General features: G+C 47.6%; 1 protein-coding gene across 1 annotated transcript in view; it reads right to left on the bottom strand.

Annotated features, from left to right (window-relative positions):
• SOS2 (SOS Ras/Rho guanine nucleotide exchange factor 2) overlaps window positions 1–15,947 on the bottom strand; it is a 39,890-nt gene extending 23,943 nt beyond the window's left edge. The window contains exons 1-5 of the mRNA XM_050336107.1: window positions 15,746–15,947; window positions 6,333–6,458; window positions 3,576–3,707; window positions 1,734–1,898; window positions 964–1,167 (exon numbers count right to left, since the gene is read on the bottom strand). Of these exons, the coding sequence (XP_050192064.1) occupies window positions 964–1,167; window positions 1,734–1,898; window positions 3,576–3,707; window positions 6,333–6,458; window positions 15,746–15,832 (714 nt within the window). The 5' untranslated portion in view covers window positions 15,833–15,947. The remainder of the gene's footprint in view (window positions 1–963; window positions 1,168–1,733; window positions 1,899–3,575; window positions 3,708–6,332; window positions 6,459–15,745) is intronic.
• Between the last annotated feature and the right edge of the window lie 1,499 nt (window positions 15,948–17,446).

Here is a 17,446-nt window from a genome sequence, read left to right as displayed (position 1 = left end):
ACCTGTTGTTGTCCCCTCTGCTTGTTCTTATCCCCCAGAACAATGGGAAGGAAGCGATTTAAAGGAGGGAATTTACAGGTCGGATCCTCTGAACCCACAGGTCCAACTAAATCAGCTCCTGGGCTCCTGCAGCAGAGGAGGAATCAGCAGCTTCCTCTCCCAAATTCTACTTTTAGATTAGAAATTTCTCATACCTTTTCCCAAAAGAATATTTCTCAGCTCCAAAGCCATCACTTCCTTCTCCTCCCATTACCTTTATCTGGATTCTGTGCTCACATCTGCACAACTCCCTGATACACCATCAGCTCCTGAGGAGCCTCCACACCCAGCTGGAATGGGCAGCTCCTGATGCCTTTTTTTTTAACCTCAAAATCCCAGTTCAGGTTCTTCAGGGTTCCCTTCTCCTTCTCCCACAGGAAGGATTCCCTAATCCCTCCTTATTCCTCCTCCTCTTCCCAGAGCTGAGCTTCCTTTTCAGACTCCAGCGTTCGGAAAACGGGATTTGCCACACGTGCAACGTCAATCAAAACATTTCAATCATTCATCAAACACAAACTGCCTTCACAGTAAAGAGAATCCCAGAGCCAGGGGCTGTTTTACTTGGAATTTCTACAGATTAGAGTGCCCTGGGGTAAAGTTCAAATGGCAGTTCAAGTGTTCACCTGCATTCACTGCACATGCAGGTAAATAACTCAATTTTTATGTTAAGCAAAAGTGAAACTATTACCCACACGACCAAAACAATCCTGCTGGCACCTGACAGGGAATTGTGTCCATTAAGCTGCACTCCCACAATATTAATGGCAACTCCCCCACAGGATTTCCCAAACAGACAACCCTCACCATTCACCCACAGGCAATAAATCAAATTTAATTCTACCTCCAACACAGTTAAAAGTGGATCAGCTAAGGCTGCTAATGGAGCAATCAGCACTACCCATCAACAACCACTGAAGGACTCACATTGGGTGTGAAGAGTTTTCTGTTGGACAGGAAAGCCTCCCGAAACACTTTGATGATGAGGTTCAGCTCCCGCAGGTACTGCCTCTCCTCCGCTATTTCGTTCCTCACCAGGTCGTAGTAGTTGAGCTCCCCAGAAGAGGAGGGCTCGTCCTCACACAGGGAAACCAATCCAATCTCATCCTGATCAAACATATCCATCAAAACCTGGCGATGGAATTGAAAATAAAATTTAAAAACAAACCAAACCCACAAGACATCAAGCCTGATTTTCACACTTGGCTCGAGCTCAGCTGTTTCCACGTGTTCAGAGAAATCCTTGGAGTTTTTAATACAATACTTTCTGTGATCACTTTCACAAGGGAGTAATATTTAAAACTTTGGCAGCAGGAGGCCGGCTCAGTTGCCAAAGTCATTTTTCCCTCTGGAAGTTAGTATGACCCAGAAAACAAGTTACAATTCAGGCAGAATCAGCTCTGAAAACAAGGCATCTTGCACAAGCCTTGGCCAAAACCCTCCTGGTAAAGATAAAACTCAACAAAAATGTTTCTCATTTTAATGGGGATGAAAACTGAAGGTCTCTTCTGTGTTAGGAAGAAGAGCTGTCATGACAAAGTGACATCAGGAGGGCCGTGACAGCAGAGAAATAAAGGACAACACCATTTTCTGTCCTTACACTGTCTGGAAGTACTAAAAAGTAGTCACAAATTTTAGTTTGCAATGAAATTTAAAAAAATCACCTCTAGGTACTGTTTGAATCCCAACTCTTTTACCTTATCAGCACACATTGACACTTTAATGTCCTGCTGGGAGATCTCGAAGTGCCGGATATTGAACACGTAGTTCCCAGCCAGCTTTAAAATGTCAGCTGAGATGTATTCCAAGACAGCCACGATGTAGAGAGAGACATGGTAATCCACCTTATAGCCCAGGACCTCCTGCCAAGAGGGAAAACAAAAGGGATTTATTGCAGAAATTCATCTGGAATTACAATTAACACACGGAGGTTTCTTTTCTGTGGTGGTAACTGTAAATGGAACAGCCAGGGGTAAGCACAGCAAATGCAAGCTGGGCCATCTGCCTCAGAGGGAAGTTGGTAAATCTGTGTGTTATTTTGCCATTTTAATAAATGAAAAGCTGCAGAACTTGCAGTGACTCTTCCTCTCAAAATGACACTCCTAAAAATAGGGTTCCTGCAAGGAAGGGACTTCACTGGAACCACTCCTGTACTTCATTTTTCATCTACAGCTGTGCTTATGGCTCTGGTCCTGGTCTGCACTTCTGAGAACACAGCAGGTTTCACTGTCATAGAGTCCCAGGGTGGTTTGGGTTGGAAAGGTTGGAAAAACCCATCCCATTCCACCCCCTGCCATGGGCAGGGACACCTTCCACTAGCCCAGGTTACTCCAAGCCCTGTCCAGCCTGGCACTTGGACACTTCCAGGGATCCAGGGGCAGCCACAGCTTCTCTAGGCAACCTGTGCCAGGGCACAGCCAGGAATTCCATCCAAGAATCCCATCTAACCCTGCCCTGTGGCATTGGGAAGCCATTCCCTGTGTCCTGTCCCTCCAGGCCCTTGTCCAAAGTCCCTCTCCATGTTTCTTGCTGGCTCCCTTCAGGTCCTGCAAGGCCACAATGAGGTCACCCCAAAGCTTCTCTTCTCCAGGCTGAGCCATCCCAATTCTCTCAGCCTTTCCTCAGGGGAGAGCTGCTCCCTCCCTCTGCTCATCCTGGTGGGTATATAAAGTAATTAAACTTTAGTAATGAAATCCTAAATGTACAAAAAAACCTCCAGGATGAACATGGTACATTTTCCTGAGGACACATGTCCTGCAGAGCTTGTTCCACAGGGCCTCTTACCTGGGGCAGGACTGTCAGCACCAGGTAAATTCACAGATTTGAATAAAGCAAATTTGTTCTTACCATGTATCGGTGCATCCTCTAAAAATCAGATTCTGTGCCTGTTTTCACTCATTTCTAAACCAGACTTGACCAAAAAAACACCCCTGTTGTCTAGGAAGATCTTATTTCACGCTGTTTTCTTGCCTAACATCTCCTCCCCTCCCGTTAACCCTCACAACCTGAGATGCTGTGTGTGAGGACACCACAGCCAGACCCGAGAAAGGGCTTTCATTTCTGCTTTTTTTGGTTTTTTTTCTGTGTTTTCTCAACAGCTGCAAACACCTTTGCAGATCTCATGATTTTTAAACCCCAGGCTCCAGTGGCATTCAGCAGTAACCCCAAGGACACACATCTTAGTTGACAGTACACAAGGAACGGGACCTACTTGTTCTCCTTTCTCCTGTTTTGGTTTCTGCAGCATTTTGGGACAAATAAAGGCATCAAAGCAGCGCTGCTGAAGCAGAGAAGGTATTTGGGGTTTTATTTATGTTAAAAACTAACCAGTCATATTTCAAAGGAGAGTAATAATTAACACAGTGATGTCTATGATGAATTGAAGGATCTGCTTTCATTATCACCGTAATAAACCCATCCTGTTCTGTGGTGACTCTTGGCTCCCTCAGCCCACGAGAGAAACTCCTTTAATGTCACACAAATTAAAGACATGAAAGATTCTGCTGGAGGGCAACAGCACAGCAGAGGGGGTGAAGTACCTTCAGTAAGGGATGGATTTTGTCCACAGGGAGCAGGAGAGGGTTCCTTCTTTTCCGTTTCTCTATGGCAGACTGAGCGTCGGCGATCGCCCACTTGTCGATGGGGTGAGGAAATGTCTTCTGGACCCGCTCCTGTGCAAACACACAAAGTGCACTGAGATCAACCACAGCCATCAGAGAGAAGGTTAAATAAAACACAGCACAGCAAATTACTTCCCCTGCAGTGCAGACAATTATCCTCCTCCTCAGTGTTTGCAACACGGTCTCCCTAATTGTTCTCGCCCTCTTACCCAGCTCGGCTTCTCTGTCTGCAACAATCCCAACCAACCTTCCTTCCCTGAGCACCAAGAACTCCTTCAAATCTCCTAAAATACCTCCTGATTTAGGATCTTTACAAAAGCAGCAAGAAAACTCAGCTGAGATTGAGGTTTCAGTCTATGCTTTTAGTGGAACTCGCCCCTCCCTGCCCATGGCGGGGGGTTGGAAGTGGATGGTCTTTAAGGTCCCTTCCAACCCAAACCATTCTGGAATTCCATGAGACCAGGAGCCCAAAATATAAACACCATCAGAAAGTACTGAACAGCTTACAGGCTACAAAAAAAACCCAAGTTGACATTGTTCATATTTTAAAAAAGGGTGTAACTTGCCCAACATCAGATCAAGTTTATGGCAGAAATGAAAAAGTGAAGGATGAGATGGGAAAAAAGGGGAAATCTTGGTGTCCCTTTGAAAAAAAGGTTTTTGTACACATTCTGAAATCTAACAGGAGGCCTGGGGGTTTCTTACAGGCAGGCTTTCTTAGGGGCAGCTTTTAAATATTTGCATGTGGCCATTTAATGCTCAGCTTTGTGTGTCAGTGCCAGGCAAGGACACGGTGACCTTTCCTCTTGGAGAGCGGCCGACAGCGCTGGGCTGGGTCACCAGAACGGACCTTCCTCGAGACCCTACCAGGAGATCATCCCAAAAATGGAGATGATGTGGCGTTCAGATGTCCTTCAACATGGAATCACAGAATTCCAGAAAGCTTTGGGTGGGAAGGGACCTGAAAGCTCATCTCATTCCAAACCCCTGCCATGGGCAGGGACATCTTCCACCAGCCCAGGGTGCTCCAGCCTGGCCTTGGACACTCCCAGGGATCCAGGGGCAGCCACAGCTTCTCTGCCCAACCTGTGCCAGGGCCTGCCCACCCTCCCAGCCAGCAATTCCTTCCCAATCTCCCACATAAACTTCACGAGTAACACGCTCCTTCTGCACTCCAACTTCACTGCTCCCCAGTGTTTTCTTGGGAACTCTTTTAAGGGCTTTTTCTATTTATAGAACATTTATAATTTGAGATTTTTTTAGACCTTGATCTTGCCAATACTTAAGTCTAAGATCATGCACAAACAGCCCCATTAACTCCAGGTTGGTATGTAAATACCTGCATCACAAACCTCAGAGAGATCACAGCCCTCCTGTTTTCTCCTGACAGCTAAAAACAGCCCAGGAGCAGATCCAAAAGCCCTTATCCGTGGATCTCGGATTCCTGCTGGCAGCAAAACCTCCCCAACAACCCAGAACAAAAGTGAGTTATAATTTCCCTGCTCTGGAAGGGTCTGAACGTATCGACCTACAGGACATTTACGCCTAACTCTGTGTTTTTTAAATGAAATAACTTACACTGCCAAGATCAGCAGTGTTTTATCCTTCACAGCTTTAAAACACAGGGAAAATACCCAGCATTTGGCTTTTGCTGTGACAGCCCCAAATCAGAGCTGAGGGTTTGATCAGCTGGGAACTGCAGAGAGAAGGTGGAATTTCTCAGCTCCACAGCCAGAGTTCAAATCCAGGCTCAAATCAGACCCTCCAACCCTAAGAGTTGTTAAATTACTATTAAGTTTTGCTTTTACTTAGTGATTTGATGATCTTTATGCATCACTACCTCAAAATACATTTATCATAAACCAAAATTAATAATTAATAATTAGCACTGAATAAACGGCATCTAATAAGAATCTAAAACCCTTCAGGCAATTATTTTGTAAATATATATTTTATCTATACACATACGTACATATTCTTTTTAATTCCCATGACACACATATAAAATATTAGACATTTTTTGTGCATTACATGTATTATTCCCTTTATTTCCACGACATCCACAGAGAATACCAGCCAAGGACACGGTTTTGCTCCGGGCTGTAAATCCCAGACATACAGATTAATGCCAAATTAATACTCTGCAAAGCTGCAACGGGTCACAGCCACATGGAAGCACTTTTTTCCCCTCCAGACTCCATTAAACCCTCATTTTGGAATGATGACACAAAAGCAGGCAGCTGCAATAACACAAGAGCCTCAGTGAGTTCAGTAAAACCCCAGGAACACCTAACTCTGTTCCCTCAGCCCTCACAACAATAACCTTTCATTCCAATATTGCCTTTTCCCCCCATCCTCCTCCTTGTGTGTTCATGTCAAAAAGGAGGAGAAATTCTTAAATCCAAGGTGCGTTTGAGGAGTGTTAAAAAATCCCTCAAAGCATCCTGCAAGGAAAAATTCCCACAATTTCTATTCTGAAGGACAGGGAAATGAGTTTGTTAATAAAATCTAAACAGAGTGGTGGAATGGTTTGGGTTGGAAGGGACATTATTAAAGCCCATCCACTTCCAGCCCTTGCCACGAGCAGGGACACCTTCCACTGGCCCAGGGTGCTCCAAACAAACGCTATTTTGGGTTTTTGTGGTTTTTTTTAGGTTTCCCAGCATCCAGCTGTACCTCCACGTCTTGCACAGTGCGGGGCTGAGCGATGCACAGCTTGTTCAGCAGCTGAAGGATCAGCTCCTCGATGTAATACAGGGAATCCTCCTTGGCCGACAGGTTCGGGTGAACCTGCTGCTGGACCTGCCCGAAAGGAACCACAGCAATTAGGATTTGGGGGCTGAAAAGGACGGATCAGCTCAGCGCTGCCAGCTCACACGGCTTCCACTCGTTTCCCACGGGTTTTCCTAGGGAGTTAAGGTGGGAATTCCCAGTCCTGCAAGTAAAAACGAGTGTTTGGCTGTTGTGGAAGGAGTTTTCAATCCCTGTGGGTTACTCATCCCAGAGTGAGTAACTGCAGTCCCATTCCCGACCCTACGGAGCGAGCGGTGCCGTCACCACCTGCAGGAACAACTCGCCCTGCCTGGGTGATCGAACACTCACCAGAGGGAAGGGCTGGATAAGCAAGGAAAAGCTGATTTCCACCTCTCCCCAAAGCCAGGCAGGATAATGGGGTTTATCTCACTTCATGGAGATTAATCCCAGCTTTGGTTTCCAAGGCTAAACCAGAGCAGACAACCCGAAACGGGCGACCTCAGAGTGTGCCCACAATTAACTCATCCCAAGCCAGCAGGAGGTTTTCCCAATAAAAATCCCCCCCTCCCAACCAAACCACCCCACCTTAAAAAGAAAAAAAAAAAAAAGCTCTCAAGAGTTTAGTCTCTACACTCAGTTTTCCCTGGCAGCCTCTCAATCAGGAAAGCACTAACTAGACCTCAAACTATAGCCAAAGGATTCGTAAGGAATACAATCCAGGGAAATTCCCTCCTCTCCCCATACAAATTCTATGTTAATCACCTCAAAAAAAATTAACCTGACACACTCACATTGGCATTCACAAGACAAATGGGTTGGGAGCTTCTTGGGGGAAGACAAGAACACCTTTGGGTGCAGTTCTGATCCTGTGAAATAGAGGCACTTCCAACTCCAAATCCCAGGGGTGAGACCCCAAACCCTGGGAGGCTCTGAGGGCTTCCTCCAAATTTAACAGAATCCCAGAATGGTTTGGAAGGGACCTTAAAGACCATGTCATTCCACCCCCTGCCATGGGCAGGGACACCTTCCACTAGAACAGGGTGCTCCAACCTGGCCTTGGACACTTCCAGGGATCCAGGGGCAGCCACAGCTTCTCTGCCCAACCTGTGCCAGGGCCTGCCCACCCTCCCAGCTGGGAATTCCTTCCCAATATCCCATCTACCACCCTGCCAGCTGGGTGTAACAAACCTGTCCAGTTCTGTTACAGAGTTTTTGTACAGCCCTGTAAACATAATTTCACTTCCTGTGCCTCCAACACGAATCTCACCCAGCGCTTCCCAGAACTGCTTCCCAGCTGACAGGGATACAAGATCCTGAAAGGAAGAAAGGATCCTCAAGAAAACCAAGCCCCACTCCTTGAAAACTCTTACTTAAGACAGCAGTTCTACAACAATGGCCAGGGCATTTCGTGCTCTTCCTGAACACGAGAGTTTAATTCACAAAACAATGGAAAACCAGGAAGTGCTGAGTTAAGGTCCCTCCACGTCCCTCCCACAGAGCACCACTGCAGAAAAAGCAGCTGCTGGCAAGGGAATAAGAAGGAATTTTATGTCCCCACAATAAAGATGCTCCAGAGGACTGACAAGAACAGGCACTGTCAGAAGGTGAGGAAGGGAAGCCTTTTCCCCCCTCAGGAGCAGAGAGGGAACTCCCATTCCCTGTGTCAGATCCCATTCTACTGCCAGCAGTCCCTCCCTGTCCACACAGACAGCACTGCCACGAAGAAAAGGACTTTATTTGTAGCTCACTTAACAGCCAGGAATTCCTTCCCAATCTCCCATCTCTCCCTGCCCTCTGGCAGTGTGAAGCCATTCCCTGTGTCCTGTCCCTCCATCCCTTGTCCCCAGTCCCTCTCCAGCTCTCCTGGAGCCCCTTTAGGCCCTGCAAGGGGCTCTCAGGTGTCCCTGGAGCCTTCTCTTCTCCAGGGGAACCCCCCCAGCTCTCCCAGCCTTTCCTCCAAACTATTCCATCCCTCAATCTTCACGGCCCTGTGTAAGTCCTGAAGTCCATTTTTCTCTGAAAGTAGCAAAACTGACAACAAAGCCCAACATTTTTTGGCTGAGACAACTCTCCCCTGAGGATGTGGGAAATCAGCTTCCCTTTGGAATGAGGTACCTGTGCCCTCCCTGGCTTTCAGGGAAATTATTTTGACAGAAGTGATGAGAAAACTGAAATATTTCAGAGCAAGACACTGTTTGTCAGAGAAAATAAAACCACTGTTATAAAAGCCATGCACTGGCAGATCAAATCAGATGCCTCTGGATCAAGGAGCACTTATTCCCTGCAGCATTCCCCTTAATCCTGACTAAAAAGGACTGGAAAAGCAAGGAGGGATCGATAAACACTGAATACACACCAAAAAAGCAGGAGGAATCACCGAGGACACGTTCCTTAGGGAAGTGATTTCAGGTTCAGACCGAAATATCTGAGCACAATTAAATGAACTGGCATGGAATAAACCCCCCAAAGTGCACTGGGTGAATATTATCTGTCTGGTAAATACCCTTTAAAAGCCCCACAAGGTGTTTGCAGTGAGCAGCCAGAGCCCTGCTGCGAGAACTGAGCAGGAGGTATCACAAAAACCAGATTTTTTTTACCTATTTTATCCCTGAAACAGTGGAGTGTCTGAAGTCCACTAAAGAGGGAGATTAAGATTAGCAGGACTCATTTCTACAGTGTCATCCACATGGGATTATTCCTCCAGGAGCTGTTCCAAGGAATGGAAATCAAATAGGAGGTACAAGCGTGGCATTTACACGTGGCCTTAAGGCCTTTCTGGTTTTATTTTTTATTTATTTTAGATGGGAATTCCTGAACTGCTGATTCCCCTGCTCCTCTCCTCTACTTCTCCCTAATTTTCTACCCCCCCTCAACGTGCATATTTGCTGAAAAGCCACAAAAGCTTCTCCAGAAATGAAATCAAGCTCAAAATTCCTCCTCAGTAAGGTGTTAATAATCCTCACAGAGCAAACTGTCTGGTCAGAAGAGATGAGGATGAAAACCTTTAGTGGAGATAAACAGTATTAAAACTACAAACAGTATTAAAACTACAAACAAACTGAGGTTTTTGGGGGTGGGGTTTTTTTTGGTAGGGTCAATTTTGAAGGGCAGGAATTGTGGTGTGAAGCCTGAATGTCACTAAGAGCTGGATTTGGGGTAATCCAGAACTCCAGAGGATAAAAGAAACGGTCAAAGGGTCGCATTTGACATGACAGAAAGCTGAGGAAAAACAAAATCAAGAGCAAAAACTGAAAATAACTTCTTTTTAGCCTGTGCTAATGGGACAAACCAGCAGTTTGGCCATAATAATTAAATGTATTTTTACATAAAACACATCCATTAGGCTCCAGTTGTTCCACAGTGAGTACAAGAGCAAAGCAAGAGATGGTTCATTAAAAAAAACAACCAAGAGCAGAAAAATCCCAGCACATGCCATCCCAAACACATGGATTCATATTCCTGAAGGACCTGACAGCAACATCCCATTTCTCTACTCCTGTTCAAAACTACATTTCCAGAAGACAGAATTCCAGCATGACCCGAGATTTCAGCACAAGAAGTTTCTCATTTCGAGCTGGGGTTTTATTCTCTCTTAATCTTCTGCCTCCTGAAGATAACCCCGACCACGAGAAACACAAAACATCTGCTCCAAAGGCAGGTTTTTAATCCTGTGTCTGGGTGATGCTCCAGAGGAAGGGAACCAGATAGAGTAACTTCAAAGTTTCTGATGCTCTTATTCGGTGAAAAAGGAGGTTTCTATTCCCAACTGATTGATGTTCCCAACGGCTTGATATTCCCAAAGCATAATTCTTTAGGAAGAACCACAAATATTTAAACACTTGAAGAGAAATCCCAAATAAAAAAGCACTGTCAGCTTTGTAATTTTTTTCCCATCTTTAGCTATTTAACTACAGTTTTCCTTTAATATATCGTAGTTGAGGGGAGGGGGAACTGAAGGAGGAATGATCTGACACTCAAACAGCATCAAAGACTGTCCTAAGATCTCCTGGGATCCTGCTTGGGGCAGACATAAAAAACCCATATTAATAATGACTCAAAACCACACCAACTCCCCTCTCTCCAGTTGATTGTTGCTTCCTTTGATACCCAGGAACTAAACTCTGGGTCTGTTTACATGTAAACAAACCATACATACATTTTAATCTTAAAAACTGAGGGAAATTTAAATGTTTGGATTTTATCCAGCCACATGAAATGCTTTGTTTAAACTGAGATAAACCCTGAAGGAGCCTGGGTGACAGGGAAGGGAAACCCCATGTGGAGATGGCTGTGCACACACCTGAATTAAGGCTGATAATTCTCCTCAAACTCTCCTAATTCTCCCAAAATTCCTCCACAGGGAGCTGAGGGCTCTGAGTTCAGCACCCAGGGGCTCCCTCTCCCCACTTTTTACACCCCACCCTTCCCAGGAACGGCTCACTTGGGTAGATTGAATTATTCAGATCATGAATCCCAGAATCCCAGAATGGTTTGGGTTGGAAGGGACCTTAAAACTCATCCCATTCCAACCCCTGCCATGGGCAGGGACACCTTCCACCAGCCCAGGCTGCTCCAACCTGGCCTTGGACACTCCCAGGGATCCAGGGGCAGCCACAGCTTCTCTGTCCAACCTGTGCCAGGGCCTGCCCACCCTCACAGCCAGGAATTCCTGGAATCTGGAGACAGTGCAGACCCTCAGAGTGATTTCTGGATGTCACTGAAATGACATTAAAAATTTGGGGAGAAGAGAGGCCGTGGAGACAGGAAAGTCACATTTTCCATGGGAGCAACCTCCTGGAGTGGAGGAAGGGGAAGAGGGCAGTCACTGCAGGCCTGGCAAAGGGAATCTGGGAGGGAATGATGGAAGCAAAGAAGAGACTGAAGGGCCCCTCTGGAAGAGATCAGATAACACTGCTCAAAGAGACAGGGGGGGAGAAGCAGGGGGGGCAGCAGAGCTGGAGAGGAGACACAAAACGGGCAGAAGGGGATGAGAAAATGGGAAAAGCACACGCTGGGATCGGAGCCCAGTCCTGAGGGATGAGGTGAATCACAGCACCAGTGGGTTTTGATTCCTGTGTCTCCTCTCCAAGCCAACCCAAACACCGATTTCCATGTTCCACTTTACCAGCACAGGTAGGAAGTGTTTCTGCTGCTGCAGCTGCCAACTGGAATGACACCATTCCCATTAAACACCTCACACCTCAAATCCACCTTCCTTTCACGCCACTGGCTGGCAAAACTCTCCTGTTACCCTTTGCCAACTGCAGATTCCAGTGTCAGCAGCAATTTCAGCTAAACAGTGTTAAAAAAAAAAAAAAGGCATGAAAATAATGGGATTTAAGTAAAAGGACCAGTTTTCTTGGGTTCCAAGCTGAGGCATTCATAGAATCATGGAATAGTTTGGGTGGAAGGGACCTTAAAATCCACCTCATTCCAAAGCCCTGCCATGGGCAGGGACACCTTCCACTCAAATTCATGTCTGTGGCAACTGCAAGTCTAAAAAGGTCCAGACTTCTGAGCTCAAATAAATAAATTTATTAGAAGCTAAATGACCTAACAGACTTCAAACCCGAATATAACTACTTAAAACTCCGTAACAAGCAGCTTCCCTGTTGGAGTTATAATGCATTAAATAATAATACATGCTAATGAAATTAGAATGCATTAAATAATAACCTCTTATAATGACACTGCAATACATTAAATAATTCTAACCCAAGGGAATGCTGATCCTGCCATGGAAAACATGCAGGGAGTAAAGTGGGGCACTCCTGCACTTCCCCCAACGCTGACCAACCATGAGAGCTCACCCAAGTCACACACACACTGAGTCCCATATGTTTGAAAATATAGAAGCACTGAACTAATGTAAACTTCATTAAAAAAAAAAAAAAAAGGCCTCAAAACGGTCTTTTATATTTCCCTACACAACATTTGCTAAGAATAAACCCTTTAGTCATGCTCTAGAAATTTGATGAGTGGTCCAGAGCAATGGTGGAATTGTTTTGGAAAATGCAAATAGTGCCCAGTGCCAGGATTATCCCGACATGTGGTGCCTGCAGAGCCGTGGGGATTAAATGTTTGACAGTCTCTGTTTGTGGATAATGGAGAGAACCCAAAACAAGAGTCCCTGGGAGATGCTTGTAAACTTAATTCAGGAAAAAAATCAAAGAGCAAAGCAACTGATTACACAGCCCTTGTTTGCAGAAATGCGCTTTTAATTGGCCAGCGGATTTGTAGGAGCAAACACAAATGGTAATCCCAGAATCCCAGGGTGGTTTGGGATGGAAGGGACCTTAAAGGTCAGCTCATTCCACCCCCTGCCATGGGCAGGGACACCTTCCACCAGCCCAGGCTGCTCCAACCTGGCCTTGGACACTTCCAGGGATCCAGGGGCAGCCACAGCTTCTCTGCCCAACCTGTGCCAGGGCCTGCCCACCCTCCCAGCCAGCAATTCCTTCCTAATATCCCATCTATCCCTGCCCTCTGGCACTGGGAAGCCATTCCCTGTGTCCTGTCACTTCAGACCCTTGTCAAATCCACGCAGAGGCTGCACAGGAACATTTTAGGGTGAACAAATCCACATGTACAAACCCAACAACACATTCCTCGCTATTTCCAAAGACACCCACCAGCTCTGTGGAGTCACCTGTTCCATCCTGAAATCCCAAGTTTATCCCAACAGTTTATTCCAGGTAGCAATACAGAAGGTATTTGGCATTAATACATTTTTCAACTGCAATTTCCCCCCCCCAGATGTTTTCTGCAGTTGCACATTGAAAAACTGGGACCACTGAAATCCACCCAGGATTGCCATGGGATTCCCTGTAACAGCAGCTCAAGTCACTGCACCTCAGTGACCACAGGAAAAAAATAATATTGTTCCCTTCTGATTCACTGAGAATTTTGATAAGCAGTTTCATTATCCTCACTCCCCTACTCAGATTTCCAGCAGGAGGAAATAAAGTGTTTTGTTTTACAGCAAGGACCAAAATCCCAGCTAAAACAGAGCCAGCGCATGAGAAGTGCTCTAAATTTTTCAGCCTGCAGGATTCCCAGGTGCCAGTGCTAAGGATGTGGGCACAGAAACACATAAAAATCTGCTTTAAAGATGTCTTGCCCTTTAGTTTTTTTTTCTTCCTAAAAAGACTCACACTGGAAGGTGGAACTCAGCACTACTCAATTTTAAAGAGCGTGAGACTTAAATGAACAGAAAATATTGTTCTAAAGACACATTCTCACATTTTTGCACATGTTAAAGTGAGAACTGAATGTATTTCACCATTTTTCCCCCCATTCATGATGTGTTGAGGGTCAGCTGTGTAGAATCAAAACTGATAGCAGGGGTTTAAAAGTGTTTGATAAAAACAAGTGACCTTAAACTTGCTGAAATCCCAATGAGACTGGAGCTCTTCAAGGCATGTTCTGGACTTATCAAATCCAAGCAGCAAGGAAATGTGATATTATCCATCTCCACATCTTTCTGTGCTTTAGAATTAAAGATTTCCCACACCCAGACACAAACAAGGAAAACCAAAACCTTCCCTCTTTTTTTTTCTGCTCCCAGTTTCTCTCCTTCAAGAAATTCTCACTACAGGGAAAAGCTTTCAGGAATGGAAAATAAGTGTCCAGGACATTAAAAATCCAGCTGAGGAGTTCAAAACAACCCAAACCTATTCCAGCTGTTTGACTAAGAAGTTTCTAAATTTTCTTTAAAATCGTCACCTCAAAGCCACCTGCTTGGAAAGATCCCACATAATCTGGGATGAGTGGATTTTTAAACCTCTTCAGGACAAAATTACAAAGTATTTGAAAACAGTGGTGATGATGTTTAATACATTTAATACATTCTGAAATTAATACAAAACCTGATGCTTTCACACTTGGGATTCAGGGTGGGTCCTGCAGGTAGGGAACTTTCCCCAGGGAGAAAAACAAAACAACCCAGGATATAACCAACTACACACCGATATCACAACTACACTGGTATCACAACTCTATTTTGGAATGGTGAAATTCCTGCTCTTTCCACCAGAACCCAATGCACAAACAGAAAGAATTGGTAAGAGCAGCATTAATCCACCCAGTTTGGACACTGTGTGTATTTTAGGAGGATGAAAACGCCTTTAAATTTTCAAGAAACCACGTTTGGGAGGATGCTGGTTGGTGTCAAGGTGCTGTTTCAGGTCAGATTGGAGAGGCCAGGAAAAGAACAGCGTGGAATTCTCTAAGAGACTGGAAAGCAGCTACTACAAGGAGATTTAGGAGTAAAGAGCAGAAAACCCAGGATTCTTCAGCCAGGCAATCAGAGGCTTCCCTGCCAGCCAGAAGACTACTTAGCTGCCTTCTAAAACAAGTGACACAATGGCCCAGAACAAATGCAAATCTTCTATTTTACTCAAAAAAAATCAAAGGGAATCGTTGCCCCACAGCATCCACAGCACACCTGTTCTTAGGGGGCAAACAAAAAAAGACAAACCACTCAGAAGCACCTGCAGGACCTGTATCCCAGTCCTGCCCAGCAGCAGAGATGCAGATCAGCTGGGAATTATGAACTCTGGAATAATCCCCAACCTTTGGAAATGACACTTCGCTCCCACCGATCCCAGTTTAACCACTCCCTCCGCTGCTGGGGGTGCCGTTCCAAAGCGGGGCGGGCTGGGGGCTTCCCTGCCGTGCAGAACACATCCTAACAGGAGCAATTTATCCGCCGGGAGGTTTCCCACACGGTTCATCTCTCCTACGGAGCGGGAAGATGCCTCGGGAAGCACGGGGTGGCTTCACCCCGCAGGACAGCCCAGGGATGTCCCGAGTGCCACCTCGACTGCCAGAAGCACCTCGGCGAGGGAAAAGAGCCTGGAAAAGCCGCCGGGGGCGGGGGGAAAAAAGGGATGCAGGATGCCATCCCACCGCACATCAGCACCTATTACCAGGCTGCCCAGAGAAGCTGTGGCTGCCCCTGGATCCCTGGAAGCGTCCAAGGCCAGGCTTGGAGAAACCGGGGCTAAATGGGAAGGTGCCCCTGCCCACGGCAGCGGGGTGGAACGGGATGGGCTTTAAGGTCCCTCCCGACCTAAACCATAGAATTCAGGGATCCCAGGACCCTTGCCCTCCCCTGCCAGAGCCCCAGTTAGGAGGTTCCCTCCCCAGGGAGAGAACTTTATCCAAGGCAGGTTGAAGGAATAAGCAGCGCCCGCCGGGTCCACCGCCCCCCCCCCACCTTCCCCCTCAGCATCGCCACCGGGAGCCTCCGAGGGGATCCCCCCAGGGGGAAAGACACCCTTCGCAGCGCTCCCCTTCCCACCCCGGGAGGAGGGGGGGATGGACTGACCGACCTTGCGCAGGGCGGGCACGAAGAGCCCGCGCCATTTCGGGCCGTTCTCCTCGCCCAGGAACTCGTAGGGCTGCGGCGGCGGCTGCATGGCGGGGTTGGGGAAGGGAGGGGGGTGGGTGTGCAGCGCTCCGCTGCTCACCCGCCCGGCCGCGCCGCCATGGCCCGGCTCGGCTCGGGAGCCGCCTCAAGGGGAAGGGGGCTCGGCGCGGGGCCGGGGAAGGGTCGGGACCGGGACGAGCCGAGCCGGGCCGGGCCCCGCTCGCTGCGGCCCCGCTGCCGCCACCGCCGCCCTGCGCGCCTGCGTACAACGGCCCGCAGCGCCCCCGGCGGGCACCGCCGGCATCGGGATCGCCCTGTCTGAGGGGAATATCCCTGCGTGAGGGGAATATCCCTGTGTGAGGGGAATATCCCTGTGTGAGGGGGATATCCCTGCCTGCTCCACCTCTGAGGCGTCGCCGCCCCCGACCCGCGGGCTCTGGGGGATTCTCCCGACCCCCGGGGTCGGGAGAATCCCCCAGAGCCCGCGGGTCGGGGGCGTCGCCGCCCCTGAGGTGGGGAGGTCTTGCGATTCTCCCGCCGTGCCTGAGGGGCTGTTTCCCTCCCTGCGGGTAGATTGTTTTTCTCCCGGCCTGGAGGGTGTTTCCTTCGCTACCTGGAAGCTGTTTTCCATCCTTACCCGGAGGCAGTTCTTCTCCCTAGCCTGGAGAATTCCACTGTCGGTGTTCCCCCCACAACCCTCGCCCGATTCCAGCCGAGCTTTCCCCTCATTTCCCTCCCCCAACAGCATCGTGTTCAAACATCACTCCCTGTCTACTACCCCCTACTCCTCATTTTAAGACTGGTCGACAAAGGGAGTGGAGGAATTAAATAAAGGGGAAAAAACAGCCTTTCTGCCAGCAGGAGCGTGATCTTTCTCTGTGACAGATCCCGGCAATTCCACAGAGGCAGCAACAGCTCCTTGTGCTCTGTGGCTCAACTTTCCTGCCCCACCGGAGCAACCCTGGGAGGTTCCCCAACAAAATACTTTATTTCTGGGGGAAAGACACTCGTTCCTCAAGCCCAAACTGGAAGGAGGAAGAAAAAGGCAATTCCCAGTGTGACCTCAGGATAATTGTGGTGTGATCCACTGACCTGCAGCTCCATGGGTCTGGGACTGCAAACTCTTCCCAGAGTCGCTGGTTTAGACAGGGAAGGAATTCCCGGCTGGGAGGGTGGGCAGGCCCTGGCACAGGTTGGGCAGAGAAGCTGTGGCTGCCCCTGGATCCCTGGAAGTGCCCAAGGCCAGGCTGGATGGGGCTTGGAGCAACCTTGGATAGTGGAAGGTGTCCCTGCCCGTGGCAGGGGGTGGAACAGGATGGTCTTTAAGGTCCCTTCCAACCCAAACCAGTCTGGAATTCCATGATTCTACGACACTTTTGGGGAACAAATTGAGTTTGTCCACCCATTTATTCAGAACGTCAGGAATTCCCACCCCACGTGCCACGACAGGCCCAGATCAGCCTCAAGACCAGTTCTGTCTAGTGAGGAAAAGCTGTGAGGTGTGAGAAGAACAGATAAGACAATTTAGGAAGACAAGTTTGGTCATGTGTCCCCCTCCTAAATAAAGTAATTCCTGTTATATAGAGCAATATCCTGCCTAATTCAGGGGAGAATTAGCAAATACCAGTGAAACTTTTCTCTGAGTCAGGAGAAACACACACAG

This window comes from Myiozetetes cayanensis, unplaced genomic scaffold, assembly GCF_022539395.1.
Source record: "Myiozetetes cayanensis isolate MyiCay16 unplaced genomic scaffold, myiCay2020 scf6-25, whole genome shotgun sequence".
Classification (NCBI taxonomy): Eukaryota; Metazoa; Chordata; class Aves; order Passeriformes; family Tyrannidae; genus Myiozetetes; species Myiozetetes cayanensis.
Note: the sequence above shows the minus strand (reverse complement) of the source record. Positions and strands in the feature narration are given on the sequence as shown.